The sequence below is a fragment of the Diospyros lotus genome, chromosome 15 (genome assembly GCF_014633365.1).
Source record: "Diospyros lotus cultivar Yz01 chromosome 15, ASM1463336v1, whole genome shotgun sequence".
In the NCBI taxonomy this organism is placed as follows: Eukaryota; Viridiplantae; Streptophyta; class Magnoliopsida; order Ericales; family Ebenaceae; genus Diospyros; species Diospyros lotus.
Window position 1 is genome coordinate 1,861,970 of NC_068352.1, and position 17,767 is coordinate 1,879,736.

The 17,767-nt window shown below is 35.6% G+C and overlaps 2 protein-coding genes across 5 annotated transcripts; both read right to left on the bottom strand.

Annotated features, from left to right (window-relative positions):
- Positions 1-3,381: 3,381 nt before the first annotated feature.
- LOC127792266 (early nodulin-like protein 1) lies at positions 3,382-5,293 on the bottom strand. The gene is made up of 2 exons (XM_052322718.1): positions 4,925-5,293; positions 3,382-4,080 (listed from the first exon to the last, which is right to left on the bottom strand). The coding sequence occupies exons 1-2, from the start codon at positions 5,160-5,162 to the stop codon at positions 3,614-3,616; spliced, it is 705 nt and encodes a 234-aa protein (XP_052178678.1). The 5' UTR covers positions 5,163-5,293; the 3' UTR covers positions 3,382-3,613.
- Positions 5,294-8,033: 2,740 nt separating this feature from the next.
- On the bottom strand, positions 8,034-16,248 carry LOC127791443 (putative beta-glucosidase 41). 4 transcript variants are annotated; one of them, XM_052321324.1, is made up of 13 exons: positions 15,788-16,248; positions 15,505-15,571; positions 14,754-14,812; positions 13,915-13,990; positions 13,715-13,786; positions 13,332-13,422; positions 12,800-13,055; positions 12,553-12,668; positions 12,240-12,463; positions 12,104-12,135; positions 11,886-11,988; positions 11,612-11,720; positions 8,034-8,110 (listed from the first exon to the last, which is right to left on the bottom strand). In XM_052321324.1, exons 1-13 carry the CDS (start codon positions 15,944-15,946, stop codon positions 8,062-8,064), a joined length of 1,413 nt encoding a protein of 470 aa, XP_052177284.1. In that variant the 5' UTR covers positions 15,947-16,248; the 3' UTR covers positions 8,034-8,061. The 4 variants fall into 4 exon arrangements, with proteins under 4 accessions (XP_052177284.1, XP_052177285.1, XP_052177282.1 ...); XM_052321325.1 differs by lacking the exon at positions 8,034-8,110 and adding an exon at positions 10,977-11,513 and having other exon boundaries at positions 13,915-14,000; positions 15,788-15,869; XM_052321322.1 differs by lacking the exon at positions 8,034-8,110 and adding an exon at positions 11,008-11,513 and having other exon boundaries at positions 15,788-16,246.
- Between the last annotated feature and the right edge of the window lie 1,519 nt (positions 16,249-17,767).

Sequence of the window (17,767 nt, forward strand, 5' to 3'; positions counted from 1 at the left end):
CCTAATTCACTCTTTCAAGGTCTAACCACCATTGGAGTTCCACTAAATCCAATCAATGCCAAGATTTTCCCTTATCTTACTTTAGAAACTAAATCAAACACACATAGACGCTTATATATAAATTCAAATCTAGGCAACCGATACAAGTGACAATCGAGTTTAAATGTTACAATACTTGTTCACACTTAGACTTTAAATAAACAATGAATATTAGCAGTTACAAAATAATATTAAATATGATAAATATACTCTCAGATCAACCGAAGACAAAGAGATGAATATTCAGCACTTCAATCCCCAATAGCGATAGGCTCTTCGTTTCATACGAAATCGAAATCGTAAACCTTGAGAAGCAATAGATCTTAGAGAGAGTTCTTGTAGTTGCTTTGAGATTTCAAAACGGCATAAGTACCCTTCTTGACGTGCATATGATGTATATACAGGGGCTAAGGCGACCTATATAACGTTTAAAAAATTTTTGGCCATAAAACAAATTAAGTTGACTTAGAAGCTGTTTGGCTTAGCGATTTGACCGTTTATAAGCTGCATAAGCATCTTTAAAGCTAAGCATGAAGTGTTTGGCAACATAAAAATGCTTAAATGCTAGGTAGTTTAAACGCTACTATAATAGCGTTTGAGAAAAGCTGGTACCCTTCAGCTTTTGCATAAGAAGTTATTGCGTTGACTAATGCTATTACTATTTTGCCCTCAAATATTTTGAATATTTACACCTTGTCCCTTTCTTCTCCCATCTTTGAGCTTCTGCCATTATCGCCGCTAACGTCATCGCCCTTCCTTCAGATACGTCTTTACTATCGCCCCTCCTCCAGATTCGTCGTCGTCATCACCCCTCCTCCAAATCCGTAGTCAGCGTTGTCCAGCAAAGTCGCCTCAAGCCGTCGTCAGGTCGTTGTTCTTCTCGTTGGTACAGCGTGTATATATATATATATAACAGCATAAACGTAATATATGTTATATGTATATATGTAACACAAAATAATATATATTATTATTATATATAACATATATAATATATATAGTAATATTGTATTAATATATTTTTAATAATTATATATAATTTATTAATAGTTAATAATAAAATTTTACATCATTAAACATTATGTCTATTTTGGTCTTCTTGTCAAATTTTAATAACTTATCAGCTCTTTCAAACCAAACACATAAATATTAATTGATAACTTAAAAACACATTATCAGCTTAAACTCTATCTAACTTTTAACTTAAAAGCTAAATAAACCAAACAACCTCTTAGCCTCACAATGAGTCGACTTATTTTCAATTAAGTCGACTTAGCTGAAAATGTCTTTCTGTCAAGTCGACTTATCTACAATTAAATTGACTTATTGGTCCAATTTTTGTAAAAAAAAAATTTAACTTATTTAAAAACTCCTTGCAAGATGAATTTCATAAAAACATTAATGTTTGATAACTAAATATATAAGAAATATTTTGAGAAACATTTAGGGGCCTTAATTTGCATATTCAATAATTGAGCATTTTTGTAATTCATCAAAACACCAAAATAAATTTAAGTACACTAAGTTGGCTCAACATAACAAAAAGAAACATATAAAAAACTATAATACTTAGGGTGATCAAAATTTTGATTAAATCGAAATAACACGAACCGAACTGATTGAATTTGATAGTTCACTTCAATTCGATTTATACACCAGTTCAGTTTAGTTTCTAAATTTGAATTTTTTAGTTATTTCAATTCGATTTAGTGCCTTTAGTGAAAAAATTAAAATAACAGAACCGATTGAAATCTATTCACAAAAATTTATCGAATAAAAGTTATTTTTAATTAAGTAATATTTTTTTTACTTGAGTAACACTTATTCTTACTCGAGTAAAATTATTTTTATTCGAGTAACAAATCTTTTTAATTGAATAATATTTTTTAACTGAAATTTGTTCACGAAGATTAATCAAGTAAAAGTTATTCTTGATCGAATAATATTATTTTTATTCAAATAAAATTTATTTTTACTCGAGTAATACTTATTTTTTTGGTTTTTTCAATTTTGTTATGCTTTTTTTTTTTATTTTTTTTGAATTTTCAATTTTTTCAATTTGAAAAACTATTTGGTCAGTTCGATTCGATTTTTAAAAAATATTTAGTCCATTTAATTTAAACAATTCAGTTGATTCAAGAACCAAACTCATGAAATACTCACTCCTGATAATACTCTTTCAATTATTTTCATGTTCTCAACTCATTCAAAACTTTCATCATTGGCTCACCCTATGTAAAAGATTAGTATATATAGTTACTATTCTTATTGTTATTTTCTTCCTATTCTTAGCTCTGTCAAAACTCTTATCATTATTTAATAAAAAAAATAAAAAATAAAAAATCTCTCATCATTGACTCACCACATGTATAGAATATTAGGATAATTATTATTTTTCTTTTTCTCTTTATAGGTATAATCATAATGGCGACAACTATTTTATGTTTCAAAGATTTGCATCAATAAATTTATAACACTTGGATGTTATTAGATCTATGCACACTAAATGGCTTTGTCAACTACAAGTTTCGCCAATAAAATGGGTAACTAAAACAAACAAATCATCCTATATATCAAAGAGCTTATCAAAAAGGAAAATGCTATTGGTACATCTTTGTGTACTCCTTGAGTTACATAAAGGTGTACCAATGACAAAAAAGCTCATCATGAGGCGCATAGAGACGCATGAGGCGCAGGGTATTTTGGTCATAATACCCCTTTATGTAGGCCAAGATATACAAAATAGTTGTACATCTAGCATGATTCTATCAAAAAATATACTTTGATATTTAAATCATCTATCGATAAAGGCAATGGGTCTCCGCAAGTTGGGAACAACACCAAAAAGGCAAGAAATGTTATAGAAGAGGAGTTACGATTTTTTTAGATATCGGTAATGGAAATGGAACTAGAATTTAGAAAGAATTGAAGAAGAAAGTTTATCTTCATTGTAGGGTCTTGATCTTGTGCTCTCCACACATCATTGCATGTGAAGAGATGAAGGCACATTGCTTAATGTACATGTGTATACAACATGACACACGAGATCATTTAATTTAATTCTATTATATATATAAATCTTGTGGCTTTAAGTCGTTAAAGGTGTTTTCATAAATGATTATGATTTATTTTAGACGTTATCAACAAATATATCGGTAATCGAGCCTTTGATGTAACTAGATAAAAAAGATATGTGTATTGTATATATCTTCGTTTTAAGTTTTTGTGATTTGAGTGTCTCCAAAAAGAGTTAGTATATTTGAAGATCAATATGTATAGAATTCACATATATGATCCAGACATAAAATTCTTGCAAATATATATTCGTGGTAAAAAAAACAACTTTATTTCTATACATAACACCAATTATTTACTTTATTTGTAAACAAATAAATATCAAACATTATATGTATACCATATATATATATATATATATATTCCACCATGAATAATTAATACACGATCACGCGTATGGTGGAGATCAAAGTCAGAAAAACCCAAAGAGAAATCAATCAATCAATCAATCAATCCATCCGACCGACTCTTAAACCAAATCATCAATTAACCATATGGATCAGAAAACCAAAACCCACGAACCCAGAAGAAGAGCTCCAACAATGGAACCAACGAAGCTGATGCCAATGGGAGACGCAGCATTTGGAGGGGTCTGCTCAGTGGGCGCCGGAGATGGGATTATCTCCACCGGTCCCGTCGGAGGCGACGGGTATTCGCTCTCCGGCACAGGTGCCGGAGCCATGACAGATGATCCCGAAGGCGCCGGAGATGGCGACGCGGCGGTTGTTCGGTTGGAGCCGGCTGCGGATCGGTTGCTTCTGTCCGCCAAGACCACAACCACCAGCTTCTGGTTCTTGTGGCAGTGGTCTCCCATGCCACTGATGAAGTAGAAAGGCCCCGAGTGATCCACTGTGAAGACGGTGTGGCCGTCTGAGAATTTGGCAATGGGGGCTTCCGTCCTGCAGCTGCTGTAGTCCTCCTTGCTCACATGAAGCACCGAGTCTTCGTCCGCCCGGTACACGAACACTGTGGCAGGCAAGACGTTAGATAGCTCTGATACCACTTGTTAGCTAGGTATTACTCTATATGTTTGAACAATCTTGAAACAAAAGAACAGAAAATGACTTGTGTTGACACAATAAGCGACCCATTGAGTAGGCTAATAAGAACAAAATTAATTTACATTAAAAATCAACCCTAGCTAGCTATCACCTAGTTGGGTCGGCACAGATATCATTGTTCTGATGAACATAATTAGTTAGATTGGATAAAATGTTCATTTGTTCAAAGTAGAATCGCTTAAGAGTCTTGTTCCAAAATCTCAATCCCTGCCTACCCACATAATTTTTGTTGGATGTGGGTAGAGTTTGCACTTGCATGCTTTGTTCAAAACTAAAACCAATTCAAGAATCCTTTATATATATATATATATATTATCGAAGATTATAGTCTAATAATAGATAATAGTATATTGATAAATTTGAGATCTAAAATTCAAGTTTGTAAATCTCAATTACTCCTCCACTAAATCCCAAGTAATTATATAATCTTACTTATGAAGAAAAAGATAAAAGTAGTGTATATTTCAATCTTACTAATAAAATATATCAAGAATAATTTTAAAAGAAACAATATTTAGTTAGGTTGGGTGGAAGCAATAAACATTAATTTGGAGCGACGTCGCTTTCACTTCTTCTTGTCGTATTAGTGGTGTCTCGATTAAGCACGAGATATGTTTAACAAGGTGGGGTCGGGCCTTACTAACAAGGCATTAAAAGAGGATTTTACTCGAGGAAAACGAACGGTGTACAAATGTGTATGGATGTTGTATACATACAACAAGAATACGTAGAATTGTAGCTCAACTTACGCAGACTGTCCCCAATTTGAAAGCGGTTGTTTTCTGCCCATTGTTGGTAAATGGTGCCATTATCAGAGGGCACGGCCCAGCCTTTGGCACCCCCAACCTTGAACTGATAGGCCTCGCCTTGCGGCAGCACCAGCAGCAACAGCCCCAGCAAGATGTGCCAGTGGCAGGCTTTGTGGCTGCTTCTGCGAGCTGCTGCTGCTGCTGCTGATGATGATGATCTGAGAGCAGACATGACCATCTGATCTCAAAGGTATCTAGCTAGCTATGGGAGGTCTCTGGTGATGAAGAAGATGAAGGTGAAGTCTGAAGATGAGGGAGAGGGTCAAGGGGGCTTTATAGACTAAGAGCTGTGGGGATGAAGCTTCTAGCTGGCTGTTTTGCTGCTTTTTGGATTTCTTCTCTCCCAGTGCAAAGCATAAGAGCTACTTTCTGGGACAGCCTTCTAACTGTGCATGACTTGTGATATATATACTTTGCTTGATGATCGTCAAGAATAATTCATAGCTTCAGCTTAGGGTTAGTCAATCTTTAACGTTTTTAAGTAAATTTTTTAACATTTAATATTTAACTGAGGCATTCTAGAATTTGTGGATATCGGCAAAAAAATGTTTTATTGCTTAGTATTGTATATTGACTTTTTAAATTGATTGAGCGCTTAATACAATAATAAATTTATTGATCGAAAATATCATCGTCAAACCACTTGCACTTTGTAAGGAAAAGAACTATTAAATCGCGCAATGAAGTCTACATACAAATATTTTAATGTTTAAATCAGACACTGAACACTTAAATATCGTGTTAAAATCAGTATTAGAAACATGTCTCTTTCAGAATGAAAGTTTATCTATTTACGAAACTTTTTGAAATTTACAAGGATCAGAACTACTAAAATTATTATCTTTATAGATAATGTCTATATTTTTCGTAAAATTCTCAAAAAAAATTTCACATATCGAACTAATCCTATTTACATTTTATGCCGCACCTTCCTACCCCTCAACAAAAAAAATTACATTTTTTAGTCTAAAAAATTATTTTAGACTTTTAAGTTTTATATACATAGTATATATATATATTATGTATATACATATTATACACGGAAAAAAATATAAGTAAAAGTTCTTTCGATGTCATTTGACGGTAATAGTTTACTTTTTAAAGTTTTTAGGCAAAATTTTAAATAAAATATTTTTTTTCAACAATAAATATGTTTAAAAAATCAATTCGATTATGAGTTTAAATCTCGTTAACAAAGGGTTATTTTTTTATTTTTACGTAAGATATATAAAGGATATTTAAAAAATATATTTTATTAATATAATTTCATAATATCAAAACATAATATTTATATATATAATAGTATAGAATATATATATATAGATATATACATTTATTTTTGTTACGTTCCATCACGCGTCCTCAACCACCCTACCCTTAGAGTTACACTGAAGAGGTAAATCACGAGATGTGCCCGAGTGACTAACGTGGTAGGCCTTAGCATCACTAATGCCACTATCATGGTTCTCCCTCAAAAAGAAGCATTCTGTTTCTTCCAACAATCGAACCCACTGGGAGCTCCCAAATAAGTTTTTAGCCTGCTCATTTGTCACTCAGCTATGCCCAAGGGTATATATACGTGTTCTTAATTATTGAGGATTTGTTTGGCATGGCTTATACTGAAGCTGTAAGCACCCTCGCGCGGATATCCCTATTGCCTGGAATACCCGAACGGGAGCACTTATGGAAGGGAAAAAGAATGAGACACAAGACCAAAAATCACCCTGGCACGCATACACAAGAATTAAAACAATGGAAGCGAAAGCTATATACATGCATGCACTACGGGTACTCCATTGTCACAGCGGTCACATGATAAATACATAAACAAAGACTCCTGTGTCGACATATACGAGACTCGAGGAAAGACCTGGCACAGTACAAAATAATAGAGTAAATCCTACTCAGACATCAGAGTTGACAGGGACATGACGGGACTGCTTGTACACCATACCGATTTTGTCGCTAGAAGTTGACTCCCTTGCCATGGCCCACGCTGCCATTACCTGGAATGATGGAAAACAAAGTGAGTCAAGAGACTCAACAAGCGCAAGGAAAAAAAGGCTGAAGGCTGAACATATCCAGAACATTCTCCCCAGTACACCAACCCCCAAGCACACACAAGCCATGAGACGCTACCATGCAATAGTATAGCATAATAAAAACACATACCGGTCCTTGGGGCTCATACAAGATACATGGCACCCAAGTCCCATACCAACCTGCTGTTGCCCTGAGAGGCAACATGTATCTCCAACAAACCTGCTCGCGCAACCCCGGGTCGGTACTCCCGTCACCCGTCCATGTCGGTACTCTCGACACCCGAGCCATAGGCTCCCTCGGAACTGTACTCCCGTCCGAGAACTATATACTACTAGTAGCCATACAATGCACATAAAAATGCAATGGCGTAGTGAGCATCAACATGATACACTGGCGCCTATACATCCAAGCATCAGGTCATGTTCCGCCCACATAGTAAACCACATGCGATGCATATGCCCATGCTGGATGCAACTTAACCAAGATAGAATGTTCATGTCCAAGCATACTCAATAAATGAATATCCCAACATGCAACTCGTACCCATGTGCATATCAAATCATGAATAGTAATACAATATATATAATCATGCAGTAGATCACATACCGGCAGAGCTAGTCAGTGGTGCCCGGCACTGGTCAACGGCCAGTGACTAGGAGCATCCACCTGACGGTCCACATCAGGGTCGTACAATAGTCTGCCCCAACGTCACCAAATAGTTGACCCCTGCCCCACTGCTCGATAACTCTGACCGAACCATAAATAAATCCCAGAAAAACCATAAATAAACCCGCACATCTAGGAATCTAGTCCTCAAGTTGGGTCCAACATCATTCCCAAATGGAGTGGGGGCGGTACAAACCCCCGTAGGCTCACAACGAATAAAATTCTAGAAGTCTCGGATTTAATTTAAATTAAAACAAATGTATAATAATTCAACAAATAAGGCTAGGTGCCGAATTAAAATAAGGGAGGTGATAAAATACGAGAAATCACGGGGCCTTTCATGAGAATTAAAGATCATGAGGAGAGGGTTAGGAGTTTGCCTTTACACGACTGTTTCCTGCATTTCTTGCACTCCCGCTGCAAAGTAAAACGTTTAATAGCGATTAATAAAATCATGACTTGCATTAATTAAATCTAACCGTGTAATATAAATAATTTAACTGTCTAAAATCCTACGTAGGCGCACTTCAAATAAAATCTCAATAAATCTCATATTTATTTTAAATTAAACAACGCCAATAACATCCTCCATTTATATATATAATTAATACGCGATACCAAAACGAGTTAAAGGAAGACGAGGGGATCATAAAATGGAAAGAAATTGTAAGGGTAGATAAGAGCTTGCCTGTATCTAGTCGTTTACAGCGTTTTACCCTTAAATGCCACCAAATAATACACGCTCTAAAATAGAATAACTCTCAAAATTAATAAAATTGGACCCAAAACAAAATTTCAACTGTACAGAATGATTATTACATATTTATTTACTTACCTGGCTAATTAAATCGCGATTAAAACGAGTTTAATTTTCAATTTTCCCCTAAATTCCTCCACTGGCGCGCCTACTTCTTCCCTGATTTTCCTTCGCTCGTTTGTTGTTAAAATTACTCCCAAAACATGTTGAAATCGGCCTTTAAAAAGGCAAAGGAGAGAGCCACCAGCGCATACCATGTGGCAGCCAAGGGCTGCCCACCGCCTTGTCCAAAACGACGTCGTTTTGGGCAAGGTTTTGGCTGAAAAATCAGCCAAAATCCTTCCAGCACGCGCGGGCAAAATCGAGCCCGCGTACCCCGCCTGCACACGCGCACGTGTAGCCGCTCGCGCCAACTACTCCCTCATACATATAATGCACGCGATTATATTTAAGGTAACTCGCGACCCATTTTCGAGAATTATTCCAGCACCCAGACTTTAAAAAATCGACACTTTTGCCCCCACTTCACAGTTACCTTTTATTTCACTTTCATTCCATAATTTTCAAAAAATCTCCTAATTTAATTTATTTTATTATTTTTATAAATACTCCCCAATAATAATTTTTTTCCTTAAATCCTCAAATACTTAATAATCACATTAATTACAATAATTAATAATAATTAACCATTCCCAAATAATTTAATTAATTACCTTTAATTCCTTATTTTTCTCAAAATCACATAAATAAATACTTCTTCTTAAATTCCCAAATATTTAATAATGTCCTCAAATACCAGTTTAAATAATTATTATTTATTTTTAAATTTTGAAATATTACAGAAGCTTAAATTTAAACATACGAATGGTATTTTAAAAGCCAATTAACTTATGAAAAACCTTTAGCGTGTTTGATTTATTAATGTAAAAAGTTGTTTTTTTAAAAAATCTAGAAGGCAAAAACCAAATAAAAAGTATTGCCATAAGCCCAAAAAAATGGGCTGAGCTGCTTATTAATTAAAAAGGCAATTTTTGGAAGTTGTATCGAACACTTGAAATTTTTTTTGTGGTTGCTTTGTTAATAACGAAGTTTAACTTTTATTAAATATATATTTAAACTTTAATAATTGTAAAAATTATATAGCATTGTTAAATTTAAACTAATGGAGCAATCCAAAAATTTATTTTTTATGTTTACAAAAAATCATCAAAAAAATGAAAAAATTCGAAAAGATGGTAAATTGCACTCTCACCCTTCCATTACTAAGTCTGTCACTTAAATCTTAATTAAACTAAATTAAATTAATCAAAATGATAAGTAAGTAAAATTAAAACCAAATATAATCAAACAAAGTAAAAAAAACAAAATATTTAACAAAGAAAATGCCAAAAAAACCTTTGGGTTGCCTGACCAAAGAAAAAGTTCTTTTCTTTGGCCTTTTTTTGTTTAATTTTTGTTTTTTTTAATTTGGTTGGTTTAATTTAGTTTTAATCTTACTTAATTATATTTAATTAATTTAACTTTGCTTAATTAAGGTTTAAGTGATGGAATGGAGAGGGTTTGAGTGCCATTTTTACTATTTTTTAATTTTCTTCTTTTTTTTATGAATTTTTGTAAAAAAATAATTTTTGAATGAAAAGTTACTTTTACCGCGTTATATAATTGTTAAAATTATAAAAGTTCAAGTATATATTTGATAAAAATTAAAGTCTATTATATAATTGACATAAAAGATAAAGTTCAAGAATTTTTTCATAATTCGTCCTTTTAAATATAAATAAAAAAAATTATATTTAGGCTAAATTCCACTAAACCTCCTCAAAGTGTATAACTTGAAGTATTTTTATACCTTCACTCCAAACAAAAGCCTTGCATGCTTGGTAACACATGCTCTTGTTTTGTTGAAATGTCTAATAGTTTTATTTTTTTTAAAGTATATGTGTCTAATGGGATGTTTTGAAAGTTCAAAGTGCCACGTAACTTTTTTGGCAAAGCACAAAAATATTTTTATGTCTTAATTCACCCGTGAAAAAATGTTAAAGCATAAACCTTAAAACCCTAATCATTACTCGTGCATTTCACGTTGAGTCTTTGTCTCTAATTATTGTTTGCTGAGGTGTTTAATAGTTTTATTTTTTTAGAATACAGGTGTCTAATAGGACGCTTCGAAAATTCGAGACGCCACACGATTATTTTTGGTAAAATACAAGGGTATTTTTATGCCTATATTGTGTTGACATGATATCACAACCCAATAATATTACGCCACCATGCATCTAAATCTAATTTCTTTTTTGTCCCTTCAAGCATTCATAATATAACCCCGAATACAATTTTCTTGTGGAATTTTTTGTTAAAGTAAAAAAATAAGATGAGAAATAAAAGATCCAATCACACTAAAACACAAGTGATTTTACATGAAAAACTTTAAAAGGGAAAAATCATGACCGTTAGGACGACAGAGAAAAAATATCATTATGTAGTAAAGTTTACAATTACAAAACCCAATATTATCTTTTTAAACCCAAGTCCTAATTACACCGAATTCCTAACTCTCATTGATCTCTCACAAGTAATTTGCTTACCTTAAATAACAAGACAAACATCCTATTTATAGACTAGTTTCCTTATTCGTCAATGCTAAAATTTCCTTACCTAGCAACATTAATTAACAACTGAGTATAAAATAGAATTATACACTAAATAAAAAAATAATATTAAGAATAAGAAATAATTTTCAAGATTAATTAAAATTTCTCCCTAAAATCCTAACATTTTTAATTTTATTCTCTATGTATGTCTTGTGGGATACTAGCAGCCATTGACCTTGTAGCTCACCATCAACTATAGAACTGGAAAAAACCATTGAAAATTTAACATGGTTCTGTCTTGACAGATCTTAGCATATTCCTAAACCAGTATACAGAAGATTTTGGAATCCTAGTAAGATTGTTCTTGTAATCCACATAGTACAATCCAAACCGGACTGTGTAGCCGGAGTTCCATTCCCAATTGTCAAGCAAGGACCAAACGAAATAGCCTTTCACATTACAGCCATCTTGCCTGCATTTTCATTATTTGTTTCGGTCGATCGTCAACTTTTGTTGTTATGATCGACAAGCGAGCTAGAATTCATGTAACCGAGATGGTAGCACCCTTACCTTACAGCAGCAGACAGGTTCGAAAGGTACTCCCTGTGATAGCTTATCCTCTTATCATCCTGCAGAGCCTTGTCTAGAGAGATGTATGGTCTATTGGGGTCGTCCATACCTGCATTCGACAGCCATGCATAGACCGTTTAGTTAGTTAGTTTACGATGAATTCTCCTCAATCGAACACTCTATATATTCTACCTAATTAGATAGCAAGCATAACAAGTAGCACTGGTAATGTTGCTCCTTAGAGAGACCCTAATTAGAACTGTGGGCTACCCACCATTTTCGGTGATTATAACCGTTGGATTCCCATATCTGTCCTTGAGATATCCTGCCAGCTTTCGAATGCCCCATGGAACAATGTGTAGCCAGGATGAAGCAGCCTGGAAGAAGGAGAATTCTCATCAGCAGTCTTCTTCTTCCACTTCTTCTTCTTCTTCTTCTTCTTCAATCCTAGCACTAAAACATAATTCTGAACAATAGGAGGCTGAGACATACTCTTTCTCCAATTGCAACTCCATGCCTGGAAGCTGAGATCAAGCAAGCACACAACATATCGGTTATGGTTCGACATTAGGCAGGTTCATTTCGATGCATCGATCAACAATATATTTCGAGTTTTGGCACATCTTACAGGTAGTAATGACAGCAGAATCAGTCCAAGCATCCCGCAGAAAGAACTTCCTAGCCCTGCTTCTGTCGTTTCGCGCATACAATGTCGTGTAGTGATTTATCCCCACAAAGTCCAGGCTCCCGGCTAGTGATCTCGACACCTCGCGAGTGATCTTCGGCAGCCTCCCCCCCACCAGCTCCTTCATCCAAAGAGGGTACTCGCCAAAGAAAAGTGGATCCAGGAACCTGATCATCAATCAATCAATCAATACATCAAACTCTCATGCTGCAACATTAATTTAGTTCTACAAGGCTTGTATAATCAAGTTACGTACCATCCCAGCCCAAAGGCCATTGCTCTGTCTGCAGCATCTTTATCCTCATCTCCATCAGAGAATGGCTCATACCACTTTGCATCCAGTGCCATCCCAATCAGCCCTCCCTGTCTTTCCTGGAAAATCCGAAAGAAATTAAATTGCCAAGAAATTAAATCAATCAACTTTCACCCACCATTCCTCCCTCTTATATATCATCATCAGATCCGAACCAACAGATTCATTTCAGAATTCATCAGTCTCTTACCTTGAAATGGCGCTCGTAAGTGGAGTAGGCAGCAGCATGAGAAAGCAAGATGTTGTGAGCTACAATGTAGGGCTCTGTGGAAGACTTCCCTTTCTTGCACACAAGGTGGCCTAAAATGGAGCACCTCCCCGGAGCTTGGATGCCGAAATCATAGCCCTCGATCGACAAACCTCGAGGCTCATTGATGGTGATCCAATACTTGACTCTATCGCCAAAAGCTTGAAAACAAGTAAAAGCATAACGCTCGAAGTCCTTCCTGTCCAAGAAAATTATTGGGGACTCCATATAATGTGATTTTGACCACGACAAATCACTATCTTTAAGGTGCGGATTTAATCTGCTGCCTTAACATCAGCATCGGACAATATAATTGTTGCCTACGGACAACAGATCTAATCCCCTTTAAGGTGTTAGCTCTAGAGCAACTCGACACATATTTTGAGAGAAGAAGAGAGAACAATCAATCTAAATCCATTGGCATAGGTTCAAACACTTTGAAGATGTTTGTAAAACAGCTCTCTCTAATACTTACACTATTTGATTGCTTAGCCACCCTTCATATTGATCTTCAAGCTTCTGTGGAAGATCCCAGTGGTACAACGTTACATAGGGCTGCATTCCTGCTAGAAGAAACCGTTCTCCGTTAGTTAATTCTAGCTCATCGATCATTTCTATCTCCGTGGTATGTATATTATTGCAAATAAGGTTCTTATTATGTTGGGATGAGGTTCCCTTCCAAACTCCTCTCCACCCCAGGCCCCACCAGTGAGGAAAGGATGTAAATCAAGGAACCGGGCAGCCCTTATTAGTTTCGATTCTGGGTGCATTCATGCAAACGTAACGGTGCGACACTTACAAAAATCACCCGAACCACCCGGCTATGCCCCTGGGGGCAGGTTCTTATTATGTTATTACCCTTTTCGAGTAAAGCATCAATGAGCCTGTTGTAGTAGTCCATTCCTTCCGGGTTTGCTTCTCCTGTTCCATCTGTTATCGGAGGGCAGTAGCAAGGAAATTAGATGATTTGTGAAGGGCATTCTGGTCTGTTCACACTTATGTAATTACCAATCATATATATACATATATATATATAAATATATGCGTTTGTATCTTACTTGGGAAAATTCTTGACCATGATATGGAAAATCTGTAAGCATCCATTCCCAGGTCCTTCATCAAGTCTATGTCGCTCTGCAATTTTCTAAGCTTATCCATTTTAGTGTCTCATAGCTTATATATATATATATATATGATTTGAACATATCATATACATACATATATACACACATGTATACAAATATAATATTGTTGATCTTATCTTTTAAAGGGGTAAATTACACCTCAACAGTACCTTGAGGTTGGGATTTTACAACTCCATTTGTTTTTATATCATGGTTAAAATTGTTAATACGATAAAAATATTTATATATTTTTTTTCTTCTGCTCTTTATCTAGCAAATTGGCTAATATTTAGCAATTTGTTAACCCTTTTCTCTCTCTCTCTAAACCGTCACTAACCAAATAGAGAAAGATCGACACAGAGTCATATTAATCATATTTTGACTAGTTCACCATACAAGGAGAGAAAGAAAGGAAAACGGAGAGAAAATGTGATAATATTTTGTCATTCTCCCACATCATTGTTAAAATTGTTAATATGATAACAATTTCGTCACATTTTCTCCTCTCTTCCCTTTATTCTAAGAATTATCTAGAATTTAATAATTTGTTAATTCTCCTTTCTCTCTCTTTTTAAATTATCACTAAATTAAAGAGAGAAAGATCGACATGTAATCGAATTCTTAGCTAGTTTGTCGTACAAGGAGAAGAAATGGAGGGAAAGGGAGACAACATGTGATGGTATTATGGTCACAACAATAAAGGAAAAATGTAATTGGAATTGTAAATTAAAAGAAAATTTATGTTATTTCTCAAAATATCAAAGAATATTGACCTTAAATCTATGGTAGTGATCCACCGCTGTGTCTGCATTGCTGAAGTCCACTATCCTACCTGCAATTAATTAAATTTTAAAACTAATTAAAGAATTAAGAATTAACTAAATATATTACATTTAATAATTAAAAATAAAACTAAATACAAATAAAATAAAGAATTAAAATAAAATTATTATGAACGATATGGCTTGCAATCCCTAAAAGATTGGCAATGGGGAAAGAGAGAGGGTATTTTTATCTATAAATATAATTTATTTCAAGCAATAACATTTAATATAAAAAGGATAATATAATGTGAATGAAGATATTTTAGTCTTTTAATCCTCCTTATATAAACCCGTATATTAATCTGTCTGGCTTTCAAGAATTTTTCCAACATTCAATATAAAAAGTGTCATGTTATTTGTACATCATTTATGTATATTTTGGAATACAAGGTATATAAATGATATAAATACCTCCTACCTCATTACGTGTCACCACTTTGGGTGGGGGTCTTGTCTCATTACGCTTCACCACTTTAAGTAGGGGTATTTTAGATATCGGTATATCATTATGTAGCCCAAGATATAGACAATAATGTATCAATAGCATTTTCTATATAAAAATATGATTTTTCATTCAAAGCATCACTGTCACATAATTTTATTTGTACATGTATAGTCTTAATTTGTTGTTAATTTAAAACAAAAATAGATCACAAGATGAGTTGCCATGGTACAATGGAAGAGGGTACCCTAACCTAACCTGGCTGCCTGGAGAAGGTATCCCAAATGCTAGGTCCCCTGTTTCCTTCCTTCACAGCCCCTTCAAACTGCCACCCAAAAACCCGATAAAGTATCTTAATATACCATAAAAAATTATCTTTTTAATTATTTAAAAAATACCCATTTTTACCTTTATAAATCACAAAAGAACCCAAAAATGTAAATCATTCTCATAAAATATTTTTTAAAAAAAATCAATTACTCGAGGACAGGAATATATTATATATATATGTGTGTGTATGTATGTATGTATATGTATATACCTGGAAAGCCGAGGAGGCGGTGCCGAAGACGAACCCATCTGGAAAGTCGGCTCGGCCGCCGCCGCGGGGAGCTGACTGGCCGACGATGAGACCAGCGAGGCAGACGAGGATAGAAACGGCGGTTCGCATAGCCATGGACGACGTCGACGACAAGCTCATCTTCACGCAGCAACTGGGGGCGGGTCCGATTGGCTCCGCCGTTCGGGATTGATCATTCACGAAGCGAAAGGCCCCGGGGGGGGGGGGGGGGGGGGGGGGGGGCTTTTATGGCTTAGTTGTGAAGGCAAAGACAAACGCGGCTTAAGCTTTGAAGCAAATTCATGGAGACTTGGTGCGAAAGTATAAAGGCACGTAGTCGGCCTCAAAGAATCTCCTGGGCTTCCACGCTACAGCGTCGACGAGAATATGTTCGGTCGACGGCGGTGGATGAGACGGCTAAAGCTAAAGCCGGCTGGGTGGGTCGGTGGGTGGGTGGGGTTAGATATATCTATCACGTAAAGCTTTCATGGTGTATACGCGACTCCAACTGGAATTTTTGGGCCGGGCAATGCTACATGTATATGTATATTGATATTTACATGGGAAATTCTATTGGGAACCTGCCAAATTACTCAATATAACCCGTTGTTTTAATTCCTCAACTACCCTCTATTAAAAAGCTTTTATTACCCTTACCTAACTACTTTCTCCTAACTACTTTCTTAACTATTCGCAGCCAATCTCCCATCACTTTCATTAAATTTTTACGAACGTTTCTGATTCTAAGCTTCGCAGCCCCATCTCCGATCAGTTTCACTAAACATTTGTGAAGGTTTCTGATTCTAACGATTACCTTCTTCTTGTTTCTATTAATTTTAACTTTTTTCTATGGATGATTATATCCAAAAATTAATGAGATGGGAAGAGTTTTATGGAGAAGATGATAAGTACCAGATCGTGCATAATGAGCAGGTGGATTACAATGAATCGCACCAACAGCACGCCAATATTCTGGTAATGTATTTTAGATTGATGCATGCTATTAACTGATGCTGAAAATCACTATATGAATGGCTAACTGATGCTGAGAATCACTACATGAATGGCGGCCCGAGCTTCCGACACATTCCAGTCGAGGATACCCAGCTTCCCCGACTGTAACTCTTCGGGGAACCCGAGTTTCCCCAACGCATTCCAGTCGGGCATACCCAGTAGCTGGGTATGCCCGACTAGAATGCGTCGAGGAAGCTCGGGTTCCCGAAGAGTTACAGTCGGGGAAGCTTGGCTTCCCCGACTCTTAGCCGTTGGGAACCGTTGGGTTTCCCGACTGTTAACTGTTGGGAAAAGTTGGGGTTCCCGACCTTTTCGAGTCGGGAACCCGAACGTTCCCCGACAGCTTCAAGTCGGGGAACCCAAGGGTTCCCCAACTCGCAACTCTCGGGGAACACTTGGGTTCTCGACTCGTTACAATCGGGAACCCAAGCGTTTCCCGACAGCTGCCAGTCGGGGAATGCTTGGGTTCCCGACTTGTTACAGTCGGGAACCCTCGAGTTCCCGACTCACATTGGTCGGGTTCCGACTCACACCCGGTTTTGACCGCTGTAAGGAACCCGAGGGTGATCTCAAATGGCCCGAACCGCGATTCCATTCTCCATTTTGTTATTTTTAATTCATATATTTTATTCATATTTTGGTTAAAGCACAACCCATTTTTAATTTATATATCTTATTTTTGTTTTGATAATAAGGTCATCATCAAAATTTAGAGAATGTTGAAAATGAGAATTGCATATCGTTTGATGCTAGTCAAACTTTTGTTATGAATGAGATTTTCAGTAATAGAGAAACGTTGATTGAATGGGTTAAGACAGTTGGAAAAGAAAATGGAATGGTTATTGTTATAAAGGGTTCTGAATCTGGGGGTATAGGAAGAAAACCTAGAGTTCGTCTTGCTTGTGAATGGAGTGAAAAGTATAAATCATCAAAAAAAGGAGATGAGAC